This window comes from Blennius ocellaris (genome assembly GCF_963422515.1).
Source record: "Blennius ocellaris genome assembly, chromosome: 19".
NCBI lineage: Eukaryota > Metazoa > Chordata > Actinopteri > Blenniiformes > Blenniidae > Blennius > Blennius ocellaris.
The window spans coordinates 17,956,634-17,981,167 of record NC_137668.1 but is presented as its reverse complement, the minus strand read 5'-3'; the positions used below and the strand labels follow the sequence as shown (position 1 = coordinate 17,981,167).

The 24,534-nt window shown below is 45.2% G+C and overlaps 2 protein-coding genes across 3 annotated transcripts in view; one reads left to right on the top strand and one right to left on the bottom strand.

The window, feature by feature from the left end:
• On the bottom strand, positions 1 to 1,809 carry eef1a1l3 (eukaryotic translation elongation factor 1 alpha 1, like 3; the record flags this gene model as incomplete). Its single annotated transcript, XM_080514828.1, has 6 exons — positions 1 to 113; positions 187 to 750; positions 834 to 984; positions 1,047 to 1,343; positions 1,411 to 1,590; positions 1,666 to 1,809. 6 exons carry the CDS (start codon positions 1,807 to 1,809, stop codon positions 1 to 3), a joined length of 1,449 nt encoding a protein of 482 aa, XP_080370954.1.
• A 1,289-nt stretch (positions 1,810 to 3,098) lies between these two features.
• fam49bb (family with sequence similarity 49 member Bb) overlaps positions 3,099 to 24,534 on the top strand; it is a 31,467-nt gene continuing 10,031 nt past the window's right edge. Inside the window, exons 1-5 of one of the 2 annotated variants that reach the window (XM_080515429.1) lie at positions 3,099 to 3,204; positions 12,063 to 12,154; positions 19,885 to 19,967; positions 21,049 to 21,170; positions 22,592 to 22,697. In XM_080515429.1, the coding sequence (XP_080371555.1) occupies positions 19,895 to 19,967; positions 21,049 to 21,170; positions 22,592 to 22,697 (301 nt within the window). In that variant the 5' untranslated portion in view covers positions 3,099 to 3,204; positions 12,063 to 12,154; positions 19,885 to 19,894. Of the gene's footprint in view, positions 3,205 to 8,360; positions 8,550 to 12,062; positions 12,155 to 19,884; positions 19,968 to 21,048; positions 21,171 to 22,591; positions 22,698 to 24,534 lie in introns of those variants that run through there. The other variant, XM_080515430.1, reaches the window with a different exon arrangement.

The window sequence follows — 24,534 nt, the reverse complement described above, 5'->3', positions numbered from 1 at the left end:
TTATTTGCCCACTTGAGGAGCTTTAAGTGGACCTTTTGACCCTTGGTCCTTTACCACCGTCTTGATGACCCCGACAGCAACAGTTTGCTTCAGATCTCGTGCTGCAAAGCGACCTGTGGAAGCAAATTGGATTTTAGCAACAACTACAGCACGCAGTGGAGGAAGCTCAATTGAGGACTACTGTACCTAGTGGCGGGTATGTGAAGAAGCTCTCGACACACATGGGCTTGATGGGGACCAGTTTGACCGTTGCAGCGTCTCCCGACATCAGGATCTGTGGGTTGTCCTCCAGTTTCCTGCCAGTGCGGCGGTCCAGCTTCTCCTTCAGCTCAGCGAAGCGGCAGGTGACATGAGTGGTGTGGCAGTCGAGGACTGGCGAGTAGCCAGCCTTGATCTTCCCCGGATGGTTCAGGATGATCAGCTGCAGGACAAATTTCCAATTTGGTGACAAGTGAAGCACAAAACTTTTATTAAACTCCATCCGTGGACCAACCTGAGCCTCAAAGCTGCTGACATCCGAGGGAGGATCCTGCTGGGCGTTACCGGCCACGTCACCACGCCGCAGGTTCTTGACAGACACGTTCTTAATGTTGAAGCCCACATTGTGCCCCGGCAGAGCCGTCTGCAGCCCCTGGTGGTGCATCTCAATGGACTTGACCTCTGCGGTCAGCTTGGCTGGAGAGAACGTCAGGGTCATGCCAGGTTTGAGGACGCCAGTTTCAATCTTACCAACTGGAACAGTCCCAACTCCTGAGGGGTTGAACAGAAGACAAATTTAGCAGGTTGTGATCCATCTGCCGAATACTTTCAGCTCAAAGAGAATCACGCCAGACCTCCAATTTTGTAGACGTCCTGTAAGGGCAACCGCAGTGGCTTGTTGACTGTACGGACGGGTGGCTGAATGGAGTCCAGGACTTCAAGGAGGGTTTTCCCACATGCCGTCCCTTCTCGGCGCTTGACCTTCCAACCTTGGTACCATGGCATCTGCACAGACAACACTTTAATTTGCTGCACAGCAACGTCGCATTCTGAATCCCAAAACTTACCTTTTGAGTTGACGTGATCATGTTCTCCCCAGTCCAGCCAGAAATGGGAACAAACGGCACGGTTGCAGGGTCGTAACCGATCTTCCTCACGAAGCCGCTCACGCCTCGCACCACTTCCTCATAGCGTTTCTGGCTGTAAGGCGGCTCCGTGAGATCCATCTTGTTCACACAGACGATGATTTGCTTTACGCCCAGAGTGTAAGCCAGCAGGGCATGCTCCCTCGTCTGACCGCTTCTGGACACGCCGGCCTCGTATTCGCCTTTGGCCGCAGAGACCACCAAGAGGGCAACATCAGCCTGAAACATCAGAAGAGAGACTCATTAGACTGAAGACGAATAAGACAAATTTTGATATGCTTCTTACCTGTGAAGTTCCAGTGATCATGTTCTTTATGAAGTCACGGTGACCCGGCGCGTCGATTATTGTGATTGTATATTTCTGAGTGCTGAATTTCAGCAGTGAAATATCAATGGTGATCCCTCGCTCCCGCTCAGCCTTCAGCTTGTCCAACACCCACGCAAACTTGAAGGAAGACTTCCCCATCTGTACAGAAAGAGCAATTACAATGTCAACATTTAAACAGAGTTGGATTGTGTAAAGACATTTTTTCCCCCTCACTTGAGCTGCAGCCTTCTCAAACTTTTCCAGTTTTCTCTGTTCAATCCCACCACATTTGTAGACCAGGTGTCCCGTGGTGGTTGACTTTCCACTGTCGACGTGGCCAATGATGACGACATTGATATGAGTCTTCTCTTTTGCCATTGCTGCAAACAAGTTAAGGTTTTTGAAATTCACACATTCAATTCCTGAATCAAACGAATGCACTCAAGCTGCTTGGGGTCTCTTTATAAGCACCACTGATACTCAACTGAATTCAGGTGTGCTGTGTAATTAAGCTTAATTAGCGTCCACCAGGCCCTTATTCCAGATCAACTCTTTGGTATCACACACTCAGGTCGAAATCAAAAGGGGGGGGGGGGGGAAATCACTTTGTTTATTTATTGTGGACAATAGTGAGTAGATGGAAATGGAATGAATACTTTGGATTAATCTTTGATGAGTGCTGCCAGTCAGAGGTCTGTCGCGGGCTTCCACCATGGATCATCTAATGAGCTCAAATTACCACAAGCTGTGTCATCTGGAGAGAGGAACCTTTTCCACCAGCAGCCGCTCCCCGTTTATCAAACAAAAGCTCATCAGCCACAATGTATCAAAGGAAAACAACCGAGGGCTGTGTGTTTTTGGATTTGTATGGACTGCTGACTGAGGAATATAGTTATATAAAAAAAGAGAAACAATTTATTGAAGAAAAAAAACAACGTAATTTGGGACAATTGGTGAAATTTAAGCCGCACATTTTGTCTCTGTGGGTTTTGTAGTGAATACATCCTGTCTGCATTATCTTAAATGTTCCTTTGAATTTAAAGTATAGAGAACAGCAGTGTCAGACCTACTGCTGAGAAACAGATGGGTGGATGGGATGTGTAAAGATGACTGTTAATAATAGTTCTATTTCTGTAACTTCTCAAAAGTTACAATAAAAAAAAGCTCTTAGTAGGAAAGGCCTCCTGAGGTTTGTGTTTATCTGCTCCTCGTGAAGCCCTCTGGCCACACTTTAGAAACCACAGTTTTGGGTAAATCTTTTTTTTTCTAAATAACTGAAATGATGCTGCTTAATCTGAGGTCACACAACAAAACAGCGCCCCCTGAAGGCATGCTACCAGCTTTCTGCTCAAAGACACTTCGGTAGAGACTGAACCTTCAGCATTTTTTTCTTCTTGAACGACGTTTCTGACAGCTCGCAGTTTTTTTTTTTTTTTTAAAGTGCTAAATAAAGCGACGGTGCAATTTATTCCCGGCGCACTTCAGGGTGTAATCGGGTTGAAGTGGCTGTTTGAAACAGGTCAGCGGGTGCTTCCTGCGCGGGCGGGGTCGCCTTTCACGCGTAGTGGCTGGGAGCGGACTTTAACCCCGCCGCGCACCGAGGTGACACAAACCGAGCTCCCCTGCCGGCTGACGGCCACAGTGACGCTGGATAAGTAACCCGGAAACAGCCGCAGCGGCAGCACATCGCTTTTCTTCTCGCTCCAACCAGGACCGCCGCTTCAAGCGTGGTTATCCGAAACATCGGCTCCGCGTTTCTGTACGAGGATCGAGGTAAAAAAAGAAAAAAAAAAGAAAGAAAATGGAGAGAAATCAGCGACTTTATCTCGACTATTTTGCGGTTCCTCAGCCCGCCGCCTTCGCTGCCCACCGGTTGCCATTCAGCGGGTCTTGTTTTGAGTGTTAAACCTGGTTCCCCGTGAGGGTCGATTTGATGAAACACAGCCAGGAAAGCAGATCCGACGTGTCGTTCACGGCGCTACGGATATAAAGAAGTGTTTACGGGAGTGTGTCTGTTACATCCTCGCTGTACCGTTAACTTCCCCCTTTTCATATACCAGCGGCTTTGCACCGCTACCTCGATCGGTCCTTTTTATTTGGCCAGAAGTCTGACCCACAACAAACCTCTCTAACGTCGCTGTGTCCCTGTGAGATGGCTGGATTATGTACAGTTCTAAAGTAACCGTATGGATTGGATTACGGCTGCTCGCCTCCAGGCAGTAAATGATGCCCCATTAAAGCTGCATTAAAAGGACATGCACACTCTTTGACACGGATCTCGTCTGACTTCGACGGTTTTCATCAGAGCGTCATTTAAATATCTGCGCGACATTCAAAGTGGGACTCCACTTTTAGTACTTTCGATTAAGTTTTCGGGTCATTTCCTTGAATAGAAGGGTTAGTCGTAATCAGACCGTTTAAAAGGCTCTTTTTGCACGAGTTATTGGTTAATCGCTAAAGGATTGATCCTGTGAGTTTGAAGTTGTCTATGAGAAGAGTTCCATCTTCTATAGTGTTTTATTTAACTTAAGGTGCATGTTGCTGGAGTCCAGCCTCGACTTGCATTCAATCCATCTCAGTCACACACTCCGTTTAGAATCTATTGCCCTGAAATGCTTGTTTTGAACTGTGTGTAACAACCAAATAACCTGTTTTTTTTTTTTCGAAAACTCTTGCATGCACAGGAAGAACATTTAAACTTGACACAGAAAAATCCCCTTGATGGCAGATGTGTGCAGCTAATGTGAATTTGTTTTGAGAAGGAATAATGCCCATGAAAACTACACTGAACTGATGGGCTGTTTTGAATAATTTACAGGTTGAACCTGTGGCCATGTCTAATATTTATGAGTATGACTAGTAGAATAAGGTGGCAATTACTCAGATCACCTTCTTTTGTGCTGAATTCGTTGCAAAATCACCTGCGGGGAGGAGCCACCTTGACATTCTGCACAGTGTAACCCTGTTTCATTTGCTTTTTATTGGGTAATGTGTCACTGGATTGGAAGTGAGAGGAGTATTTGTAAAGGAGAATAGTTTTATAGGTGAGTGACTGATTTAAAAAGTAGACTCTTGGAGTGTGTTTTTGTATCAATCTAATATTATTGTATTTCATGCTGGTTGTAAATGTTTTATATGCAGAATATAGAGGTTTCTTATTGGCTTTTAACAACTACTGACATGCATATTAAGGCCACCTAGTGATAATCCACCCTGGGTACTGGAATACTTATTGGCAAGCGAACTCCACTGTGGAGGTTTTTGCATCATTGCCTGTAAAACCACAGAAGCGTTGCACAGACGTGTACATTATTTACTCTCCACCCAAGTCTTTGCATAAGCACTGAAAGTGGAAGTGAAATGTCCAAATAGCCGGATTTGTTGTTGCCGTGCGTCAGGAAAGTGCAACGTCTTCACTAAATTAGGCTGGGATGCCTCACGCTTTCCTCTTGTGCAACTTCGACTATGCCGACTATGCTAAGTTGTTAAATGTAAAGACGTACTTTACGTGTTGCTGCTGTTTAATTCCCTCCATGTGTCCAACACCTTTTTGAGATGGCGGCACTTGTTTCATTGCACACATATCGCACAACATCCCTTCTGGTGTGTTGAGCTACGTCATGCAGAGTTTACGTCTGTATATTTTCAGAAAGGAATCGCAACTCTAAAGCCTGTTTTTGTGTCATTGAAGAGCGCGCATGAAAATAAGTGTAACATTTGAAGAAGCTTGAAATGACAATATGGGTCACTTGGCACAATGTATTCCTTCATAAATCTCAGTGTACTGCAGCCACAGGCGTGCAAGTCTGCTTTGGAATAGTGTTTCTCGGAAGTTAAACATGATTTGGTTACCGTGCAGCTCATGCAGATAAAGATCTGGAGACTGCATGTCTTTTATGTAAATTCACAATAGAAGGAACCATCAGTCGCACAGAATATCATCAGTAATGTTCAAACATTGAGTAATACATAAGCAAAATCTACAGAAAACACACATCTTATCAGCTCAATCTTGAGAGTGATCCCATGTAAGGGGATTTTTTATTTCTTTTTTTGGTTTGCCCAGTCACAGATACTACAGTTAATGTGATGCCACGAGAGAGTAATGGAGTGGGACAGTAGTTGATTATTAAGGTTCCTGTGGGTCTGTTTTCAAATCGGAAATCCCAGAAGTTGGTGGTTTCATCCCATATTTTCCCCGATCCATGTGTAGATCTGTCAAGATGATGAACCCCAACTTGTTCCTGAGGTTGAGCTGCTTGCCTGGCAGCTGTCGCCATGCGTGTGTGAGAAAGAATGAGTCATTGCTGAAACGGTGGAAACGCACCAAATCTAACAATTATTTACTAATATTGTCTCCTGGGGTCTGTCCATGCACCTTGAGGATCGGAGGTGATCACGTGTTTAACTGATCAATAACACTCCCGTGATATTTACTGTCATGCTCACAAATTAGTCTGGATTCTGGGCTCAACTGGAATGTGTCAAACATTGTGAGGGGCCCGGACCTTGCTGTGCAGCCCCACTCCCTTGAACACACCCAGCGGCACTGCACTGCTGTCTACAGGTTGGGTTACTGCAGTTATTCTTGGTATGAGCTTTGCCGTAATCTCGTGCTGACAGTCAGACTTCATTACATTCCCTCTTTCCACTGAAAAGTGGATCCAAACACTCACTCTGAGCATCGGCCATTGTCGAAAGACACTCCAGTCTTGTAGAATTGTGTGGTTTGGAGATTCTGTTGTGACTTTTTTTTTTTTTGGCAGGGAACACACATTTAAGACTTTAATACTCTTCATGTTAAAATCTGGCTATCCAGTTTGAGAATTGCATTATATTCCAACGCTCCTTCAGATTGTGTTTGTGACCTAAAGTGGGCGGCCACATTAATCTGAGCACTTACTCGTAACTCGTACCATCCTCGCAGTGATCCACCGACCTTAACCAGCAGCCCTCCCACTCCGTCGCCACCAAAACTGCACCTTAACTTCTGCAGCTGTGTTGATGTTCTTCTTCAATTCAAGTCAATTCAACTTTATTTATGTAGCACCAAACACAACACAGTCATCCCTCGGTGCTTTTAACAGAGAAAAGAGAAAAAAGCCAACGGATCTCTTATTGTGAGCAACTTCTCTTGTTTCACATGCTCAAGTGACCGTGCCTTCCTCTGCCGTCTCAGAAAGGGGCTGTATTGATCCCTTTCCCTGGCATAACGCTGTTTGTGCAGTTATTTGGATTAACTTCCAGCTGATCTGGCCTGTTCAGCATTTTGCTCTAACACCATTATCATGACGCGGCTTAATCTGGGGGAGTTGGTCACTTTAGCATCATTGAACAACAGGAATGCTTCTTTACATGCATACAGATTTATTACTTTTTTTTTTTTTTTTGAAGTTGTATGAACGACTTGCGAGCCGCAACTCTCTCACACGTTTCTTCTCCTTCCTCTTGCATGCCTGCTCTTGTCCATAAGCACAAAGCTGATGACACACTTGAGTCATTCGTCAGGAGAAGCTGGCTGGAGCCCCCCCCCCCCCCTGCAGAGGGTCTATGTTCACAACTGAATTATTAGAGTGGCTGGAGAGATCGCAATCCCTCTTCCTTGAAAGATCGCTTTGACTTCGTCAGCTTTACATGCTCCTTCTGATCTCATCTGTTTGACCGTGAAATATCCATTCACACTCTTTCTGGCCTATATAGTTGGCCCATGTTTGGTTTAAATTGAGAATATGATTGCAGTCCTCACTGCATTGCATGCTTGTGTTGATGCAAAAGGATCAGATTTTCTTTTTTGAGGTGTGATTGTCAAATGACCAACATTTTTAATTATAAAATTTGACTGAGATTTCCTACTTGATTAATGCCGAATTGGGCAAACAAGTCGAGGGATTTGGGAACTGAGGAAAACAAATGAACATGATTTCACTGATGAAAGCAAAGTCACACTCTTGATGTCACCTTTGTCAAAACAAAATGACATCGGCCATGACTTTACGAAGGTGTTGTCATTTAAATGAAATTGTAGTTTAAGAATATATACACAAACTGAAATATTTCAAGCCATATTTTTGTTTTACTCTTCAAAATATAAACTTGTCAATCAGGAAAACCAAAAATCCACCATTGAAAATAGAATATTTCATGAGATCTTTTCCTTTTTCACCCCATAATTATCATATAGACATTAAAAAAAATGCTTGAGACATCATGGATTTCATGAGTTGTCTATGTTTGAAATAACTTTTATTTTAACTTGTGACAGTTATGAAATCTTGAATTTGTGACATTTGTTAACTTCTGCTTTACAACAGCTGCTAAGCTTGAGCTCATACAAAGAAATTGAAATCAAGTCAACAGTTTCACAGCGTGCTCAGTGAAAAGTTGTACGTAGTACAAAGTGCTCCAGCATGTGTTTTCACGTGAAGCTGTAGTTTTGATGACACTTGCTGCTTCGTGGGAGCGTCACGTACTCCCTGCCGTTTGGTCCGCTCACGGATTTATTTAATAGCCTGTTGATGAACACACGCTGCCTGTTTTCTTCATTATAACGAGCATCGAAATATGGCTCAGAGCCGTGGAGGTCCTCACTATGGTGGTTTGTGTGTGCGGTGGGTAACAGACTGGTAATGTGTATGTGTGTGTGTGTGTGTGCCACTTTCAGATCCGCTGGCGCACTCCAGCATTCCTCTCAACTTTCTCACTTCCGTCTTCTGAATTAGGGTTATCTGAAGCCCTGAGCGTGCACATAATTAGAGGAGAGAGTGGTCATGACTCTTTTATTCTCTCCTCCTGCAGGCGGCTCGTATGAAGGCCCTCAACACGGCAGCATCTTCAGAGGAACTGTGGAGACAAAGCAAAGTGGACGTTGAATTGAATCCACCACATTAGGGCTAAAAATAACGTGGCCTACTCAAAAAGGAGAAAAAAAGAAAAAAACCTGACTCTGTGCTCCTGCCCCCACACCTTCTACACGTACACTGAAAAGCCTTCCAGGCTCTCAGCTGAGAAAAGCAGCCGTAGCGTTGAAGGTCCTCCTCCTCTTACAGCCACTTGACACAGTCTCCGTCGCCAGCCTGCTTCATTACAAGCCGCAGCAAATGCACGAAATTATAAAAAAGGTGAGGGATAATGAGGATTTTGTTTTAGCGTGAGAATCTGGTGCGGCTGCCTCCGTGTCAGTGGACACATGGAGCAGGCGCGCAGCCACAGATGGCAAATCAGCATGGTACATTTTCCGAATTTGCATGAAACTGTTGCTGTGCTGCCCCCGCACCAAACCGCCGCCCGCACACAGAGTTAAAGTAGCCATACTATAAACCCGAGGATGGGTTTTGTCCCACTTTCAAAACCCGACTGCCTGTACATTAAATCCGGGCTCGGTTTTGCAAGCATATTTTAATCCTCTTATGTGACACAGGCTTATTTAATGTACCTGCACATATTATGAAACGGGCTCTTGGGATTGATTACAGCTTTAGTGTGGAGTGATTTGCACAGCATATTTATTAGCGTGGTGGATATTATTGGTTTTATTTATAAATGCTCAACTGGTGTCAATACAAAGGCTGAAGTATTTTTTTAAAACATTTTTTTATTTCTTGTGTAGGGCTTCATATAAAGCAAATTTAGTGTTTTTAGTGTTTGGCTCTTGCTTCCCAGCAGGAAGAAGGAGGACAGAGGTTGTCATAGTAACTTAATTTTTATTAATGCACATTTTGTTCGGTGGTGCTAAAACCAACACCGTTAGAACGATTCTTTTTTTTATTTTTCAACTTTCTCATTGCATGGATGCCGTTTGTCTTCAGTATAAACGACTCGCTGCTCTTAATTCACGAGCAATCATTACAGCCAAATGTGATGGAAAAACAAGCCCTGCATTTTACAGCACGGCTCCGCAATAAACTGAAAATAAAATAAAATCCTATTCTACACGCTGGAGCTTTTAAATGCTTTGAGTCATAGTTGAACTAATTGGTGTTAAAAATGGACTGCGGCTGGTGAGATTTGAAGTATTTCTGATCTGGTAAACAGACTCACCACAAGATTTTTTTGATTGCATGTAAGTCAAGAGTTATAGAACACTTTAAAGGCCTCACATTAATGCAGACTTAAAGGGCACAAAGTTCATTTCAATTTCAAATTTGTGGGCTAGAACATCTGAAAACGAGAAAGTACTTGCTTCTGTATTTTCATGACGGCGGGGCATTTTCATGTGATGGGAGGGGGGGGGACTTGTGTGGTGTGATTTATAGACATGAAGAATGACCCTCCTCTTTATTTATTTCTTTCCCCCTCAATGGCTGAAACATGGTGTTGTTTATTCTGCGTGACAGCCGGCGGTGCTCCACATGTAGCTCCTATTGATTCCCTCATGGCCCGCTCTGCAGTCCCATCTAAAATGGTTTGGGGCCACACATGTTGGCCCCTCCTCCGTCATGTGTTGGAGAAAATTAAAAGCAAACAAGTGTACGTGGTGTGTTGGCCTATTGCTGTCACAACCTGAAGATGCATGAAAATCTAAATTTACCACTCTGGCAATGGAAACCTCCGACCCGAGCTGTAAAACCTGTGCCGCTTTCAGGACCCTTCGGATAATTGCTACATTCAAGTGTTTGGAGATTTGTGTTTAGAAGATTGTTTCATTTTTACCGTAACTCGTCTCTTCCTCTGACTTGCCTTTTAATGACGTCTTTCAAGAATCTGAATGAACCTATGAGCCCCTTGTTTCCCCACTTAGCCCTGCCACAGCTTTTCTTTTTTTTTTTCTTGTCTTCTTCTCTGTGATGGCCGAGATTTTATTGGTGCTCGGAAGGATGAGCTCAGCTGAATCACTGCACGCAGCCACTTCTGAATGATCCATCATGCGAGTGTTTTCCTGCAGCAGCACTGAGGTGAATGACTGCAGTCCCACAAAAACGGCATCAACCATTAGTCTAAAAACGCATGATGACTGTTTTTAAAGTGGGCGATTTCACCCTTTTTGCCACAGTCATGGCTTTATTCAATGATTCATAGTGGATTCTGTAAGTTTTCTAGGTTTTTAAATATTGCTTGTGTAAATAAAAATAACTACCGAAGCGCTTGTGACAAACGCATCAGTCCAGTTGCTGGAATAATTTTTGTGCTTGAAATGACTACAAGCCTTTCACTCCCTCTCAAACCAATAATTATGTGTTGGGGGGAAATTGGGCCACGTAGTGTAAGGATGGGACTACATGTTGTGTTATTCTTGCTTTATATTTCCAAAACCGTGGAGTTGTTGTAGCAGCTGTCTCGTGTCGTATTCAAGCGCTCCTCGCTGCCGTGTTTCTAAATCCTGGCTGTGATAGTTGAGCTCGGCTCAAAAAGAAACATGCAAAGACCACAGTTTCCTGTTAATGAAACAACTGTCGCGGCGCAGGGGAGTGCAGCTCCGAGCAGACTGCCCCACATACTGTGGGCTCGTCTACAACCTCTGTGACCTCGTGTGCTCAGTGGAGCACTGATTTGGCCGTATGTCGCCCCCCCCCCCCGGCTGTAGGCGCGATGCATATCTGACTCCCATGATGCCCTGCCACAGATGTCACCTGTGACATGTCAGCTGTAATGGATTAGGAGCGCTTGGGTTTTCCATGCAGGAGAATGTGTGTCTGAAAGAGGAATGATAAGAGAGGGGCTGATCTGATTTCATCTTTCTTTCCAGTTCACGAGGGTATTTTTTTTTTCTTTCTTTTATATACTTCCTTCACCTTTCTGTATGTAACGTGGCCTTTTTCCACAGCGTCTCACTCCATCATGTCCGCTCACTCATGCGCCTCTCCCACAGCTCTTCACCGTGCTTGTGGTTTTGAAGTTTCAGGGTTTGAAGTCTGATCACATTCATGCATGACCAACACTGCTGCTCTGGCGGTGCATTTGTATGCAGGCTGGCGAGGAGAGCAGCGCCCTGGTCGTAATGGTCTCACAGTCTACTGAGCCTGTGCTCTCAATCGCGGCGGCCCAACTTGTGAAATGAGTTGAATCGTTCAACTGGGACTATTGAGGCGATCCTTTCCTATGTACAGACACTGAATATCTGATTTTAGTTAGAAATTGCTCATTGGGTTTTGCGTTCTCCATTCAGAGAACGCTACCGCGAGCCGTGTTGGCGTGCTCTCGCAGCAGGAAGCAGGGAGCCTTGTAGCAAACCTGAAGTGAATCAGAGGAAGTATTACACAATAGGAAGTGGTGTGCTTTATGTGAGTCGACATGTTCCATGGTTTTTTTTTACTGATACAATTGGCCCATTACTACACACAAAACCTCAAATCTGGGGTCTTAATATCATATTTTTTTTCCATTTGTGCCACTGTAGTGGTTAGAAATGATCTATGACGATATGCATGTCTTAAGCAACATAGTGCGACTAGTTTGTGTGTCAGCAATGTTGGTCAAATGTAGTTTTCTCTGCCGATAACAGGCTTTCAGAATTTGTTGTGAATATAATACACTTTACATGATTGCTGTCTTAAGTTGCAATACCTCAACTTCTCTGTGGTGTTTGATACAGACTTCAGTTCCACAGATGGCTTCTTCTTTTTTTTTTAACTGTATGGTTGTGCACTGGCAAGCTTTCTGAGTGTGAAGTGTGTTTTATGTGACCTGTGTTTCAGAGGCTGACCTCTGCTGGAGGACTGAGACCCCGGGCCACCCGCCAGGTCGGTCCTCCCTGAGCCGGACCGCCAGTCGCACTGCTCCTCTACTGGTAAGCGATCGACCCCTGAAGGCCTCCTGCGCTCACGTCGCCTCGACTCGTCTGCCAGCACATTCATCTTCTGATGGGTGGTTGCACACTTGGCTAATTCTGACTCCTCATTGAAACTTTTTTTTTTTGTTTGTTTCCTGATAATTTTATTCATGCTTTGAAGCTAACTAATATTTTACATTAATCACACACAATATTTCGTCTTTCTCACTTCTCAAGTCCAAGCAACTTTTTCTTACTGAAATCTAAACACGATCACAAACGCTGTGTTAGATTGTATTAGTAACTCGTGAGCTCAGATACCAATGTCATTATGCAAGACCTCCTGTGGTGAACCTATGCCTATTATAGTCTTAACGCGGTGTGTGTGTGTGTGTGTGTGTGTGTGTAATGCCGCCTATGCCGGAAATGAAGTGCATTGTGGGCCATAAAAAGGAGTTGAGTCATGTAGGTGCTCCCAGCTTCCTGTTCCCCTTCAAGGCTGGCATGTTTATGTAACTACAGGGCACAAGGTCAGCGCTCACATGACTATGTGGCGGCTCCCACACCAGCTTTCATGTACAATTACATATGAGCGGTTTTCTATCCTGTTTTGATGGTCAGCTACTTTCTGTATTGAGGTTTTTTGCTGGGTTTACTCTCGGGGATTACCCATGTGCTCCAGAATGTTCGACCAAGGTATTTCTGTTATGTACCGTTAGTGCTGCCCTCTACTCAAGTTCCCTCTTCACGTTTCCCTTCTGGGCAGAAGGAACCATTTTCTACTCTCCGATTCTCTCTCTCTCTCCTCACCTCATCCTATTACACATCCCATCATTTCTCCCTGCTTGCACGTCTGCCCATCCCTGTTGTATTTTCCTCTGTGTCTCCGTGGAGATTGTTACCATGACACACAGGCTTTATTTGATTGGCTGAGTTGTGGTCCTGGAATGCTGTGCCCATTTGACAGCTCAGCCTCAGGTGGTTTGTGTGTGTGTATATATATATATGCTCTACGTCCCCATAAGAACCCTGTGTATGTCTGTATGGGCTGAGTAAGACTCAAATCCTTGCACTGAAATAGCCTGGCTGCCTGTGGCGGAACATGCGAGCAGTGTACGTGTTGCATTATACATGGAAAACGAGTTAAAGCAGCAGCTTGACTTTTGTGTGACTAGAAATAGTGGATTAGCTTCACTAATGAGCCTGAGGAGGGGTGGTACTGCTGCTGGAGGAGACGCTCTCATAAATGGGTGAATGCTGCCCCCTTCTGCTGAACTCTGTGCTCCCGTAGAGAAATGAAGGCAAAAAATGTTCAGAAATTAACCTCACAAAGGGATTAATTTGCCCTATGTAACATATTCTCTCAAATGTGTTATGAATTTGTCACAGGGATTCAGCAGCTGGTATGTCGGTTGCCCCATTCTTGACTCAGCATGTGGAAGAGGTTCTGAGGTCTCACTCTTCCCTCCACCCTGCTGAATAGGTAATTTGAGATGATGCCTCAGAGTGAGTGTAATATGTAGAGTGGCTTGTTATGTCAGCTAAAAGCTCCCAGCTTCTCCTCGGGTATCTATTATTTATGCCAATAGAGGGTTGACACTGTGTAACTTCCTGTCCAGGTTTCCTTGAAGGAGCTTGGAGGAATAGAGTTTGGTGGTTCAAAATAAGTAAATGAATGAAAATGTAAAACAATAATTAGTCTTCAGAAATGTTTGAATTTCATGGGAGCTGCCTTTACGAAACACTGGATGGTGCTTCTAGAAACTTCTCCAGATAACAATATGTTGGTCAAGTCAGATTTTATTATGTTTGTGTTGTGATTTGTGCAGCAAATCTTAATTGTCTATAAAATCAGTTGTGTGCCAGATATGAACAGGCACATGCTGCTCCTGTTTTTTTGTTTTTTTTTGGAGGGGGGTGTTTGGGAGTGGTCTTTTTCTGTATTCTTTTTCCTTTCATGCACACCTGCCATCAGCCTCCAGATGGCGATCATCTCCTACTGAATAAACCCACTGCTGCTCTTCAGTCTGACACTCATCACACCCCCCACCCACCAAAACCTCCTCCATGCCCCACCCAAAATCCTGTTATGTTAATACTGTGCAGGAAAAAAAAAAAAAAAAATGTAGTGTTTTGCATGTTCTTCAGTTTGTGTTGTGGTACTTCACAAATGTGCTTGAATTCACTTCCGAATGGCGCTATAAATCAGTGCAATTTTAAGATGCCAGGAGGTTTGTGAGTCACCTTCTGTCAGAAGGTCACGCAAGTAATGATGGTTTCAGGGCTGGTCCTGCACAAGAATGGGTAGATCCATCTGTGAATGGATTCATGAGCCAGCTGCCCCCGAGGGAGGTGCAGCTCGGTGCGACGGTGAGTCAATGTGCCCCTCTTAATGATTTCCAACACATCCCAGGGAAGGAGTCGGAGGACTCTCAAGGGCAGGGTGAGAGGGCGGAAGAGGTTTCGTTTTGACTGAAGCAGATGTTCAGAGGTTTGGGTGAAGGATTAAGGTGATAAATGAGCAGTAAAGTTCATGCGAGCCGCTTTTAACGCAGCCGCGGAGGTGAATCGGTCACTTAGTACTTCAGTTTGTTCTTTTTAACACGCAGCAGCTTCTTCTCTTGAGTTGATCATATAGTCCCTTGTGGTGTGAGTGTAGAAGTCCACTGTCAGGGCTTTCATCGGTTTATTGCATTGGTCTGAACTTCGCACCAGCGGGTTGTCGGCATCTGTGTGTATGTTGACGATATAAAGCGTTGTATTGGCGTTACAGAAGAGCGGCGCTAAGAGGCTCTCCATGAGCTCAATTTCAATGGAGCCGGCGTTTTAGCTGACTCTTGTGTACATGCCTGTTGCCATGGTTTCCAACTTTCATCAGATGCCGTCCAAATAGAGGAGCTTATCCAAGGATGAGGTGCTCTCACTTTCATCCCTCCTCTCTGATCTGCTCCTCTGGACGAGCCGTCAGTTTCATGCCTTCATTTGCTTTCATGCTGATTGGGTTTATTATGGCTGGAATGATGTGAGGCAGGGAGCTTTAAAGGAGTTGGGGGTTCTTTTTGGTTTTTTTTTTTTTAATATGTGGAATATTTTTATCCGCCTGCATAATCACGGGGGTGAAATGAGACAGCTGATATTAGATGTCACCGCCAGCCGTCACAATTCAGACTTCCCGTAGGTTTGTTTTGATTTGCCGGAATCTGGGTGAGGGGGGTATTAGCTCATGTTTACCCGGGTGTGACAATACAGGGGCGTGGCTTTGAGGTAATCAAGTTCACCCCCATAAACAAACGACATAACCCCCCCCCCCCCCCCTTCATGTCACCATCCAACCCCCCTCAGCCAGCTTTTTAGTCAGCTGTGCCGGATTGGCAAGGGATGGTTGGGAGGGTGAGGAGAAGTTGAGTAGGGGGGAGGAAATGGTGGGAGTGGGGAAAACGGGGGAAGGGGGTGGGGGCACGCATGCCAGCCCCACTTGGGAAGTGCTCCCCCATTTTCTGCCTGTCGAATCGGGCCAGCGTCAGCGTGCTCCAGCGGGTCCAGGTCTGGCCGAGTGGGCTAATGCGATGTGGCGTGTCACCCGGGGAATCTAGGTCAAGTTTAAAGCTGCCTAGCACTGCCCGCCTCTGCCGCAGTGTGACGCTTTAAAATCCCTCCCCTTCCACACACGCAATAGCATTCAGCCTGCGTCCTCGCCGAACATGCCTTTTATGTTATTTTATGTGATGTGCAACAGCCCAAAATAAGCAAATAATTTGGCTTTCTGCAAGACAGTATTCCTAGCATAAACACACACAGCCGTGCTGCCTCGCCCCATCCCCCCCCTCCATCCCCGCCCTCCTCCCTCTTCCACACCCCAGGCGAGCTCTCAGCCTGTCCATGGCAGAGCCCACGTGATGCTCCGCGCCGAGGCTGGGGAAGGGAGGGCGTTGTTTTTCTCCCATAGTAAAGCAGCGGGGCACGTGGATACTCATGCTGCAGCTGAGTAGTGGAATGTCAGCACTATCCTCCCCTCACATTAGCCAGCCATCAGCCCCCCGAGCCGTTTTTGGAGGACACTGCCGCAGTGCTCGGTTTCAGCTGTTGCCCCGCTCCCCGGCACTTATTAAAGGGGAGGCGCAGAGCTGGGAGATGTTTAAAAGGCAGTGCCATCCAGAGGTCAGGCTGCTGCATGGGCGTGGCACTGTTTTGGTGTCTTCACCAAATACGCTTCAGCTTCTCTGTAATCTGGGTGTATTTTAGGATTTTTTTTTTTTTTTTTTCTATTCAGCATTTTTATTATTTACTGACATATTGAGACAGTGACAATGCCCATCCTCATCATCCTCTGTGCACTAATTTGCTGATCATAATCGGCATATGAGTTGATTTTTTTTTTTTTTCGCATTAAAATAATTGATCTCAATGTGAATTTGCTGAGCTGCACATAAAAATCAAATCATATAAAAATCACTAAGTGCTCACTAGTGGAATTAAATCTTTCTCAGTCGTCTCCAGTTGACTTAACTCCTCCACTAATCCGCTGTTTTTGGCGCATTACCTCATCTGTATTAATATATTCATGTGCTTTCAAGTCCTACTACTACTGTACTCGCTCTTCACCCGGAGCTTGCGCCTGATTGGCTGCTGCAATGTTTTCAATGGCACCAAAATTTTTTTTGACTCCATGGATACAGTGAGCTGTTGGGTAGATCGGCTCAGCCAATGGGAGTGCTGCGCGGGCTCCGGCTTGTCAGATTCTGCCCGTGGCCTTAGAAGCAGCCCTCCCTCACGCGATTGCTCTGTGGGGGGGTTCAAAACAACAACAAGGCTGTCGCCGGGCTCTCTGCGGTGCCCAGGCCATGCCAGCTCTCAGGGGTACCGCTGAAGGAAGGGCCGGCTGCTCTTCTAGGTCTTCTTCTCTGATATATCGCCTGCCAGCACCGTCCCTCTCGTGCCACACTATCACTAAGCAACCAGTTACACATTTATACAAATGACCATAAACACTTCTTTAAAGTGCCTCTATCTTCATAAGAACTCTATCAGCTGCAGAGTCTCTGTTGGTTCAAAATTTCATTTTTTTATTTTTTTTTATTTATCTTTTTTTGTGGGGCAGTTGTAACTGAGTTTTGAGTGGAACAGTGGAGTGTGTTTGAAAAGCTGTTGACACAAACTTAATCCGTTTCTTTTTCTGGTACACTTGAAGATTCTTTGGACTTTTGAAACACAGCCACACAAATCCCCGTCCTTAAAATGACCTCGTTTCAAACGACGCGAAGCAGCAGCGCTGGGCCGGGGCGAGGGAGACTGCCAGCGCCCTCGTTTAAGTGCTGTGTACCCAGGAGAGCCCAGCCGGCGGACCCCCCCCACCCCCACCCCACCCGCCATGCTGCAATTAAAGAGCTGCTGGAAGGTGGCAGTCGAGGACTTGAGGACAGCCGGGCGAGGATGGGCAGTGCCCGCATCATCCGGCAGAGCGAGGGCCAGTGACGGCTCCTCAGCCCTTCTGAGGCTGCATCAGGTGCTGCTTCCCCGACAGCCAGCGAGGTGCCAGCGTTGGCACAGTCAGACTTTCAGGTCACATTAGCGGAGGGTAATAAGACGAGGCTGGACATGGCAGGTGGGTCTTTGCAGGTGGTCACTGGATTTGACTAGTGACAAACATGGTTTCTAGGGGGCAGGAGAAGCTAAAGTTGTGGGTGGGGAAAAAAAAAAAAAATTGCTCATTTGTTAAAGAGAAAAGGTTCATGTTCTTGCAATATCAGCAGTAAATCACCAAAGCTTGATGCATTAAAATCACCAGGAAATGAAAAATCCACTTTAATTGTGCACTGTTCATTGTTATTTTTGCTGAATAATTGTCAAAGTTATTAATGATGTGCCTTCCGTATCAAATTTTCAGATGTTATTTTTCACTAAAATATTGTGAAATCCGACTCATCCTTCACAATAGAGTTTATCCTTATTCTGCCAGCAATGGGGAAAACCGCTTCTTCTGCATCTCCTCTGCACAAATAGTAGCATCATATAGCTTCAGGCAGGGGGTATCGGAGGGTAGGTACTCGCTCCATAATAGCAGAAAAATGTGTTTGTGTCCTCAAGGTTGCAGGAAGAATAAAGTTGTTTTTGCCCTTGATATTCCCTGCAAACCATGGATCTCATGATTGTTTAAACTAATCACGCCAACAACTGAGAAAATGTTCTGCACAGATGATGCGTCAACTCCTCCCCACTGAAAATGTATGAAAATCAAACCTCACTGGCAACATTTTTACGGAGCTTTTAAAGGCTAAAGCACAAAATTCTTTTTTCATATTCAGTCAGTTCACTTTTTATAATCGTTAAACTGTGTAAGGAAAGCGGCACAATGAGTAGCAGTATAAAAAGGTCTTATTCCTGCATCGCTTGCCCTTTAGTTTAAAAAGAAATCGTAGATTAGTCGTTAACAACTGTGACCACCCGATTAGGCTGTTCTTGAACTTTTTCTAAGTTGGTCATGTAAAAATTGTTTGGTCATCATAAATATTTGGTTAAAAAAAAAAAAAAAGAAACCACACACAACCCACTGCAAGGTTTCAAAATTGAAGCACACATGCCTGCTCCCTCCTCACTCGATGCATCTCATGCATTTTAAAAGTCTAACCGTCTGCCTCTGACTGCTGAGTGTGTGTTTTGCCGTGTCGCAGCACCTCCCTTGTCTCCAAGCATTACCTGTGCCGTCATGACTCCCCCCATCGCCACCTCCTTCACTCGCTCACTTTGGCTCTTCACCCGTCACTCATCTCCGGTGACCTCTGCCTGCCAGAGTTTAACTTCATCGCGGCTCTGCAGTGACCCTCTGGGACGACATTTTGTCCGAACCGAACTACCTTTTGTTGTAGCTTGTCTTCAATACTTTTGTACAGTAAAGAAGATTGATCTGCGCTGCATATAAACCTACACGTATGTGATTATTGAAAAATCTACTGCGTTTTGGGGATAATTACCAAATGTGATATTTAGCAGTTTCCTTTTTTTCCCCCCACCAACATCAAAGAAGCTTATTCTGCTGCTGCTTATGATTCAGTTGATTCATGTACAGTTCACTTATTGTGTGGTTTGCAGTCTTCCAATGCACTCCACTGGTAAATAAAGGCGGTTGCAGTGTAGTTCAGGTAGCTCAACTTCAGCTCTTATGACCCATAACGCTGAAACTGCTGTGATTTTTCAGAGTTTATCAAGTTAATTGTAAAGCGGGTTAGACTTCTGTAGGTCTGAATCGTACACAAATGACACACAGGCCCTCTTTTGCACCTTTACATGGCAACTTCCTTTATGAATGTTTAATTGAATGTGTTATTATGCAGCAAACGACTGCTGATATCTCTCTGATGGCTGCTGAAATGGAATACTTTTGCATGCAACTGCACTGAAAAGGCTTTACAAAATGCAGGGAAGAAACTTGGTTAAGCAAAAAAAAAACAAAAACAAAAAAAAGAATTCAAACTGTTTTTGTATTTTTGGGACTTTTTGGTTTGACATCTGGTTGTTTGGAGCCGCAGTGCAGGAAACACACTCTGCAGGGGTCCGAGGGGAGGCTTGGTGTCTCTGAGCTGTGGGCACATCTGGGGCACCACCGAGTTCCTCCATGCAGCAGAGCAGTGAGGCAGAGCAGCAGCGAGGTGCCGCGGATACGTCGGTGTATCACCACCTGCTCATCTTTCTGCTACACTCATTTTTTTTTTTTTTTAATTGATTCTTTTCTCTCTCTCTCTCTTCCTCAACAGGTATCGTAACATGGGGAACCTACTGAAAGTTTTGACATGCACAGATCTGGAACAGGAGCCCAATTTTTTCCTCGATTTTGAAAGTGAGTGTCTTTCTCAAGTAATTGCTCCCTCTCCCGATATCGATCACATGAATATCTTACCATAACATTATCAGCGCCGAACTCCGGAGTCTTTTCTCCCCCACCACTTATCTTTTATGCCGCGTTCCTCCCAGCGGCAAAGGAATCAAATCTAGCACTGGGAGCTTTTCTGCAGTTTTCCATCAACCTGTCTTTTCCACGCCGGAGTTTGTGCAGAATACCAAGCAGGGCAGAGTTGCAACAGAGCCCCCTCCTCAAATATGAAGCACTGAAGTTGTGTGTAGCCTAAGGCCCCTCAACACGGCGTGAACCTGCGCTGTACTATTCTCACACTTGGCAAAGCCGCAGAGTCAGTCATAGCTTGAGAGGAAACATTTCTCATAGAGATCAGACTGTTTCGAGGTGGGTTTATATCTGAAGAACATCAGGTATTGCAGTACATGCAGTATTGTAAATCTTTCATAATTAAACACAGTTGCACCTTTGGTATTTGGATTTCAACGCTTGAGAGCATCATGAGTGCCTACCTAAGAAGGACTGCATTCCAAATAGAAACTATATTGAAAGAATGGATAAAAATACAGCATGCATCTGCAGTAGCTGCGAGTCGTTTAATGCCTTTCTTCTGGAGGGATGCAGGAGTGTGTTGACGTCTTCACACTTGGCAAGGTGTTTTTGCTTCAGGTGGTAGAGAGGGGTTCATAGTGTTGCCACTCTGCATTGCCACTCCTCTCGAGCCAAAATAAAAATCCAGAATCTGACCAAATTCTGAAACCAGAGCTGTTGTAAATCTCCACGATGGGGCGTAACCCTCTCCGTTTGTCTTCTCTTATCTTGCTCCCTGTCCTCACTCTCAGCCAGAAACGTGGGCGGTGTCGAGACACTGAAAAGCAGTGTTGAGATGAGATTATTTCTCTGAATTTCCATAATTTAAAGTTTTTCGTCTTAATTTCTCTATGAAATCCGGAGATTTACAAAAAAATTTCAAGAGCCGAGTTTTTGCTGTATGTGGAGTTGGGTGTGAATGCGGCTTAGCGGCCCAGTGACCTTGTTTGCGTTGTTGTTTTTTCGTGCCTTGCAGATGCCCAGCCCACAGAAGCGGAGCGAGAGGTGTGGGAGCAGGTGGACGTTGTGCTGAAGGACGCAAAGGGAATCCTGGACGAGCTGCAGGCTTACAAGGGGGCAGGGCAGGAGATCAGAGAGGTACACCTGATGCAGCCATCCACTGTCGGCACATAGAGCGGCGCAGCGTTAACGTCGTTGTTTTAGATTTCAAAGAAAGACAAATATAGTTAACAGGTTTCACATTAGAAACAATACCGCCTTCCTGCCTCAGTCAGTCTTGCAATAAAGCATCTCCATCCTTCTTTTTTCGACACGGCTTTATCCTTTTCCCCCTCCACGGGGGGCTGGAGCCTGATAGCAGCTGACTGTGGGTGAAAACGTGGCCTGCCCTGGAATTCACATTTATGCTACAGTAAATGTATAATTACTGGTTAATCTCAGACGTCGGTATTGGACTGTGAGTGGAAACCAAAATATTCAGAGCAAAGTCAGTCATGCACACAGCGAACATGAAAACCATTCAATGAAAGGTCACCAAGCCCCGACTTCAGCGGGAAATATTATTGCTGAAAGGCGAGAATCCTCACCACAACTTCACCGTGTGGCCTAAATGAATTTAACATTCATTTGAAGAAGAGTACATTTAGCTGTATGGTGCAAGTACAAACTGTACTCTCGCCAGTGCTGTTCTTAGATCTTCAGGGAAAAAAAAAAAACTAATAAAAGAAAGTTGCTTTGTATTCATGTTAGTTTTTGTTTTGAATAAAATGAGGACATATCAGAGTGGCAAATCAGGCGTTGTATGCTGGATGAAGTACAGAATCGGTTACAGAATGTTATAAAGCACTTGTAGCAAGAATTCCTGCATGGCACACCCAGGAAATCTCGGTTGGGAGGCGGCCGTCCTGATGCCCGTCATCTTTGGTCTGCACTGAGTTCACACTTTAATCAAGCTGCACCACTGTTTGTTTGGACCTGCTCTGTTCAACTTCTGTGGCAGGTTCATGAGCAGACGGCTTTTTTTCATCTCCTGTGTTCAAAAGGTATCAAACTTTCCCTGATGTCAGTATCCAACTGATTTCACAGACTGATCCTATAGATTACCCAGTTTAAAAAAATTAAAAGAGGAATCACAGATGATTTTTTCTACTTTTGTGCATTCTTCCTATCAAATCTTTATCACAACATTACCCACAATGCAACATGTTTTCCAATAGTTTGATGTTAAGGTTGGTTATGCAAGTGGCTGCTGATGTCGCCTCAAGCCTTTCGCTCAAAGCGGAGAGTCGCTATTGAGGTTCTTCTATTGGAACTCCTGCAGATGTGTTTCATTGTCAGTCTTGTAGTTTTCATCCGTGACTGACACTGACGGCATTTCATGGAGCTTCCTCGTGGAGCAGCTAAAAGTATTTCACATAACGTATATGGTGTTCGGGCAGATAAAAGCTGAATTCAGAAACGCATGTGAAGATGGCCTTTAGATATTGAATGGTAAATCTCCCGTAATCTGCTTCGGTTCACTATTTAAATGGAATGATGATTTCTCTGTTTAATTTCAGGCGATCCAGAATCCAAATGACGACGCGTTACAGGAGCAGGCCTGGGCGGCTGTGGTTCCCTTGGTTGGGAAACTTAAGAAATTCTACGAGTTCTCGCAGAGATTAGGTATGGATCGACCTGCCCTGTCTGCAATTCTCATCCCCATGTCTACGCTATTTGTAACGCTGTCCACGAGAGCTGACACACTTAATGGAATAGAGGCGTTATGTAAACATCATACGTGACCTTAATTGTCTGCACTTGCAGTATTGATGGCTGAAGAGCCATGTGACGCATACACACCGCATGCACCTCAGCCTTATATAAATACGCAGACAACGCCCCCGCCAGCCGAGCATTTCTCGACGTGCTGCCTGCGCTGCACTGTGCGCTGACCTCTGTCTGGGATGGGGGGGCTATAGGTTGTTTAATTAGCATAGATGCAAGAGGTGGGGGCGAGGGGGGGGGGGGAAGAGGCGCAGGCTTACTGCTCCCTGATCTTCTTATGACCCTGAGGCAGAGGGGGGGGGAGGTGGAGCCCGTCATGCCCCAACGCCCCCAGCCCCCAGTAATCCCAGTGGCGGTGGAGAAGGTAGTCACTGGGAGCAGTGGGCGGCTGCAGCCCGGTGATGGCTGTTATGTAACGAAGTAGGTCACCTCCCCGCCTCGGCTGCTGCTCTATTTCACCCGCCTTGACTCGAGGCTTCAGGAGCTGCGACTGCCTCCGCGGCCTGCTGTCCCGCCTGATCCGCAGGAAGCCCAAAGTCCCCTGCTACAAGCTGGCGGAGCGTTATCCTGAGCACGGCTAGAAACCTGTCGACGAGCTTATGTATTTAGCTTTCCAATGGAAATGAAGAGCCTCATTTTGTCCTGTATCCATTTACTGCAATAATACAGATGGAGAAGTTCAGAGTTCAACAGATCCTCCAACTGCGATCATGTGGGAAGTTTCACTGCCATATTTTGAGCTGGTTTGCTTTCAACCTGCAGTCGACACACGAGAACAATTACAGAAAATGGCAAATATCTCTTTTTTTTTTTGAGTGTTTGAAAATGACATGTCTGACATTTTGCTTGATAAATGACAAGCCAATAAGCTTGTTGTTAGTTGTTTGGTTTGTTAATTAGAGCTAATAAATGTCCCCACATTAGGTGGAGATGGGGCTTATTTAAAATGTGAAAATAACACTGAAGTACTTTTCATTAAAGCGAAGGAATGAAATGTTCCCAAAGTTTAAATGTTAATTCAATGAGTTTCCATTCATTGAATAGTTCCAAATTGCACTTAAGGTAACAACTTAAAATATTTAAAATTTTTTAGGGCACGGGTGGAAAAAAAAATGTTGCCAAGTCTTCTTCATTTCCAGAGGAAAATATGACAAATACAAGTCAAATCTAAATTAAATGGATTTACTGAACTAACATAAAAAATGTGACATGTAACATAAAGGTTAAAAATGGATCAAAGAAGACATGAAAGAGCAGCGGTTAAAACTTTGAGTCTGGTTCTTCAGAGATTGCAGAGTGGACTGAAGTCCCGCCATCCTCTGACCCGCCCCTCTGCCAGTAAAGCGCCTGTGTGCCCGCATTCTGCTCGCCTGCTCCGCCATGACCTGATGAGATCAGACACCCCCCCACCCCGACGCCCCGCCCTTCCCTGACTTCCCGACATACAGGAGTGGCTCATTTCTGACGGGCCTGAAAGTCTCTCCATCTTTACGTCTGTTTTGACTGGGACGTAGCATGGAGGAGGAGGAGAGGGAGAAAAAAAAGAAGAAGAAACTGCACTACTAAGGCCATTTTTAATCAGCCTCTTCGCTGCAAACGCTGGCCCAAGCAGATGGGAGTCATTACTGAGAGGCAGACGTGCTCAATTTACCGCACTGCACTGCCAGCACTCTGTCCGTCTCTTAAAGGTCCTCGTGCGATTATTGGAAGGGGACCTCCGCCTGAATCCGCCTGT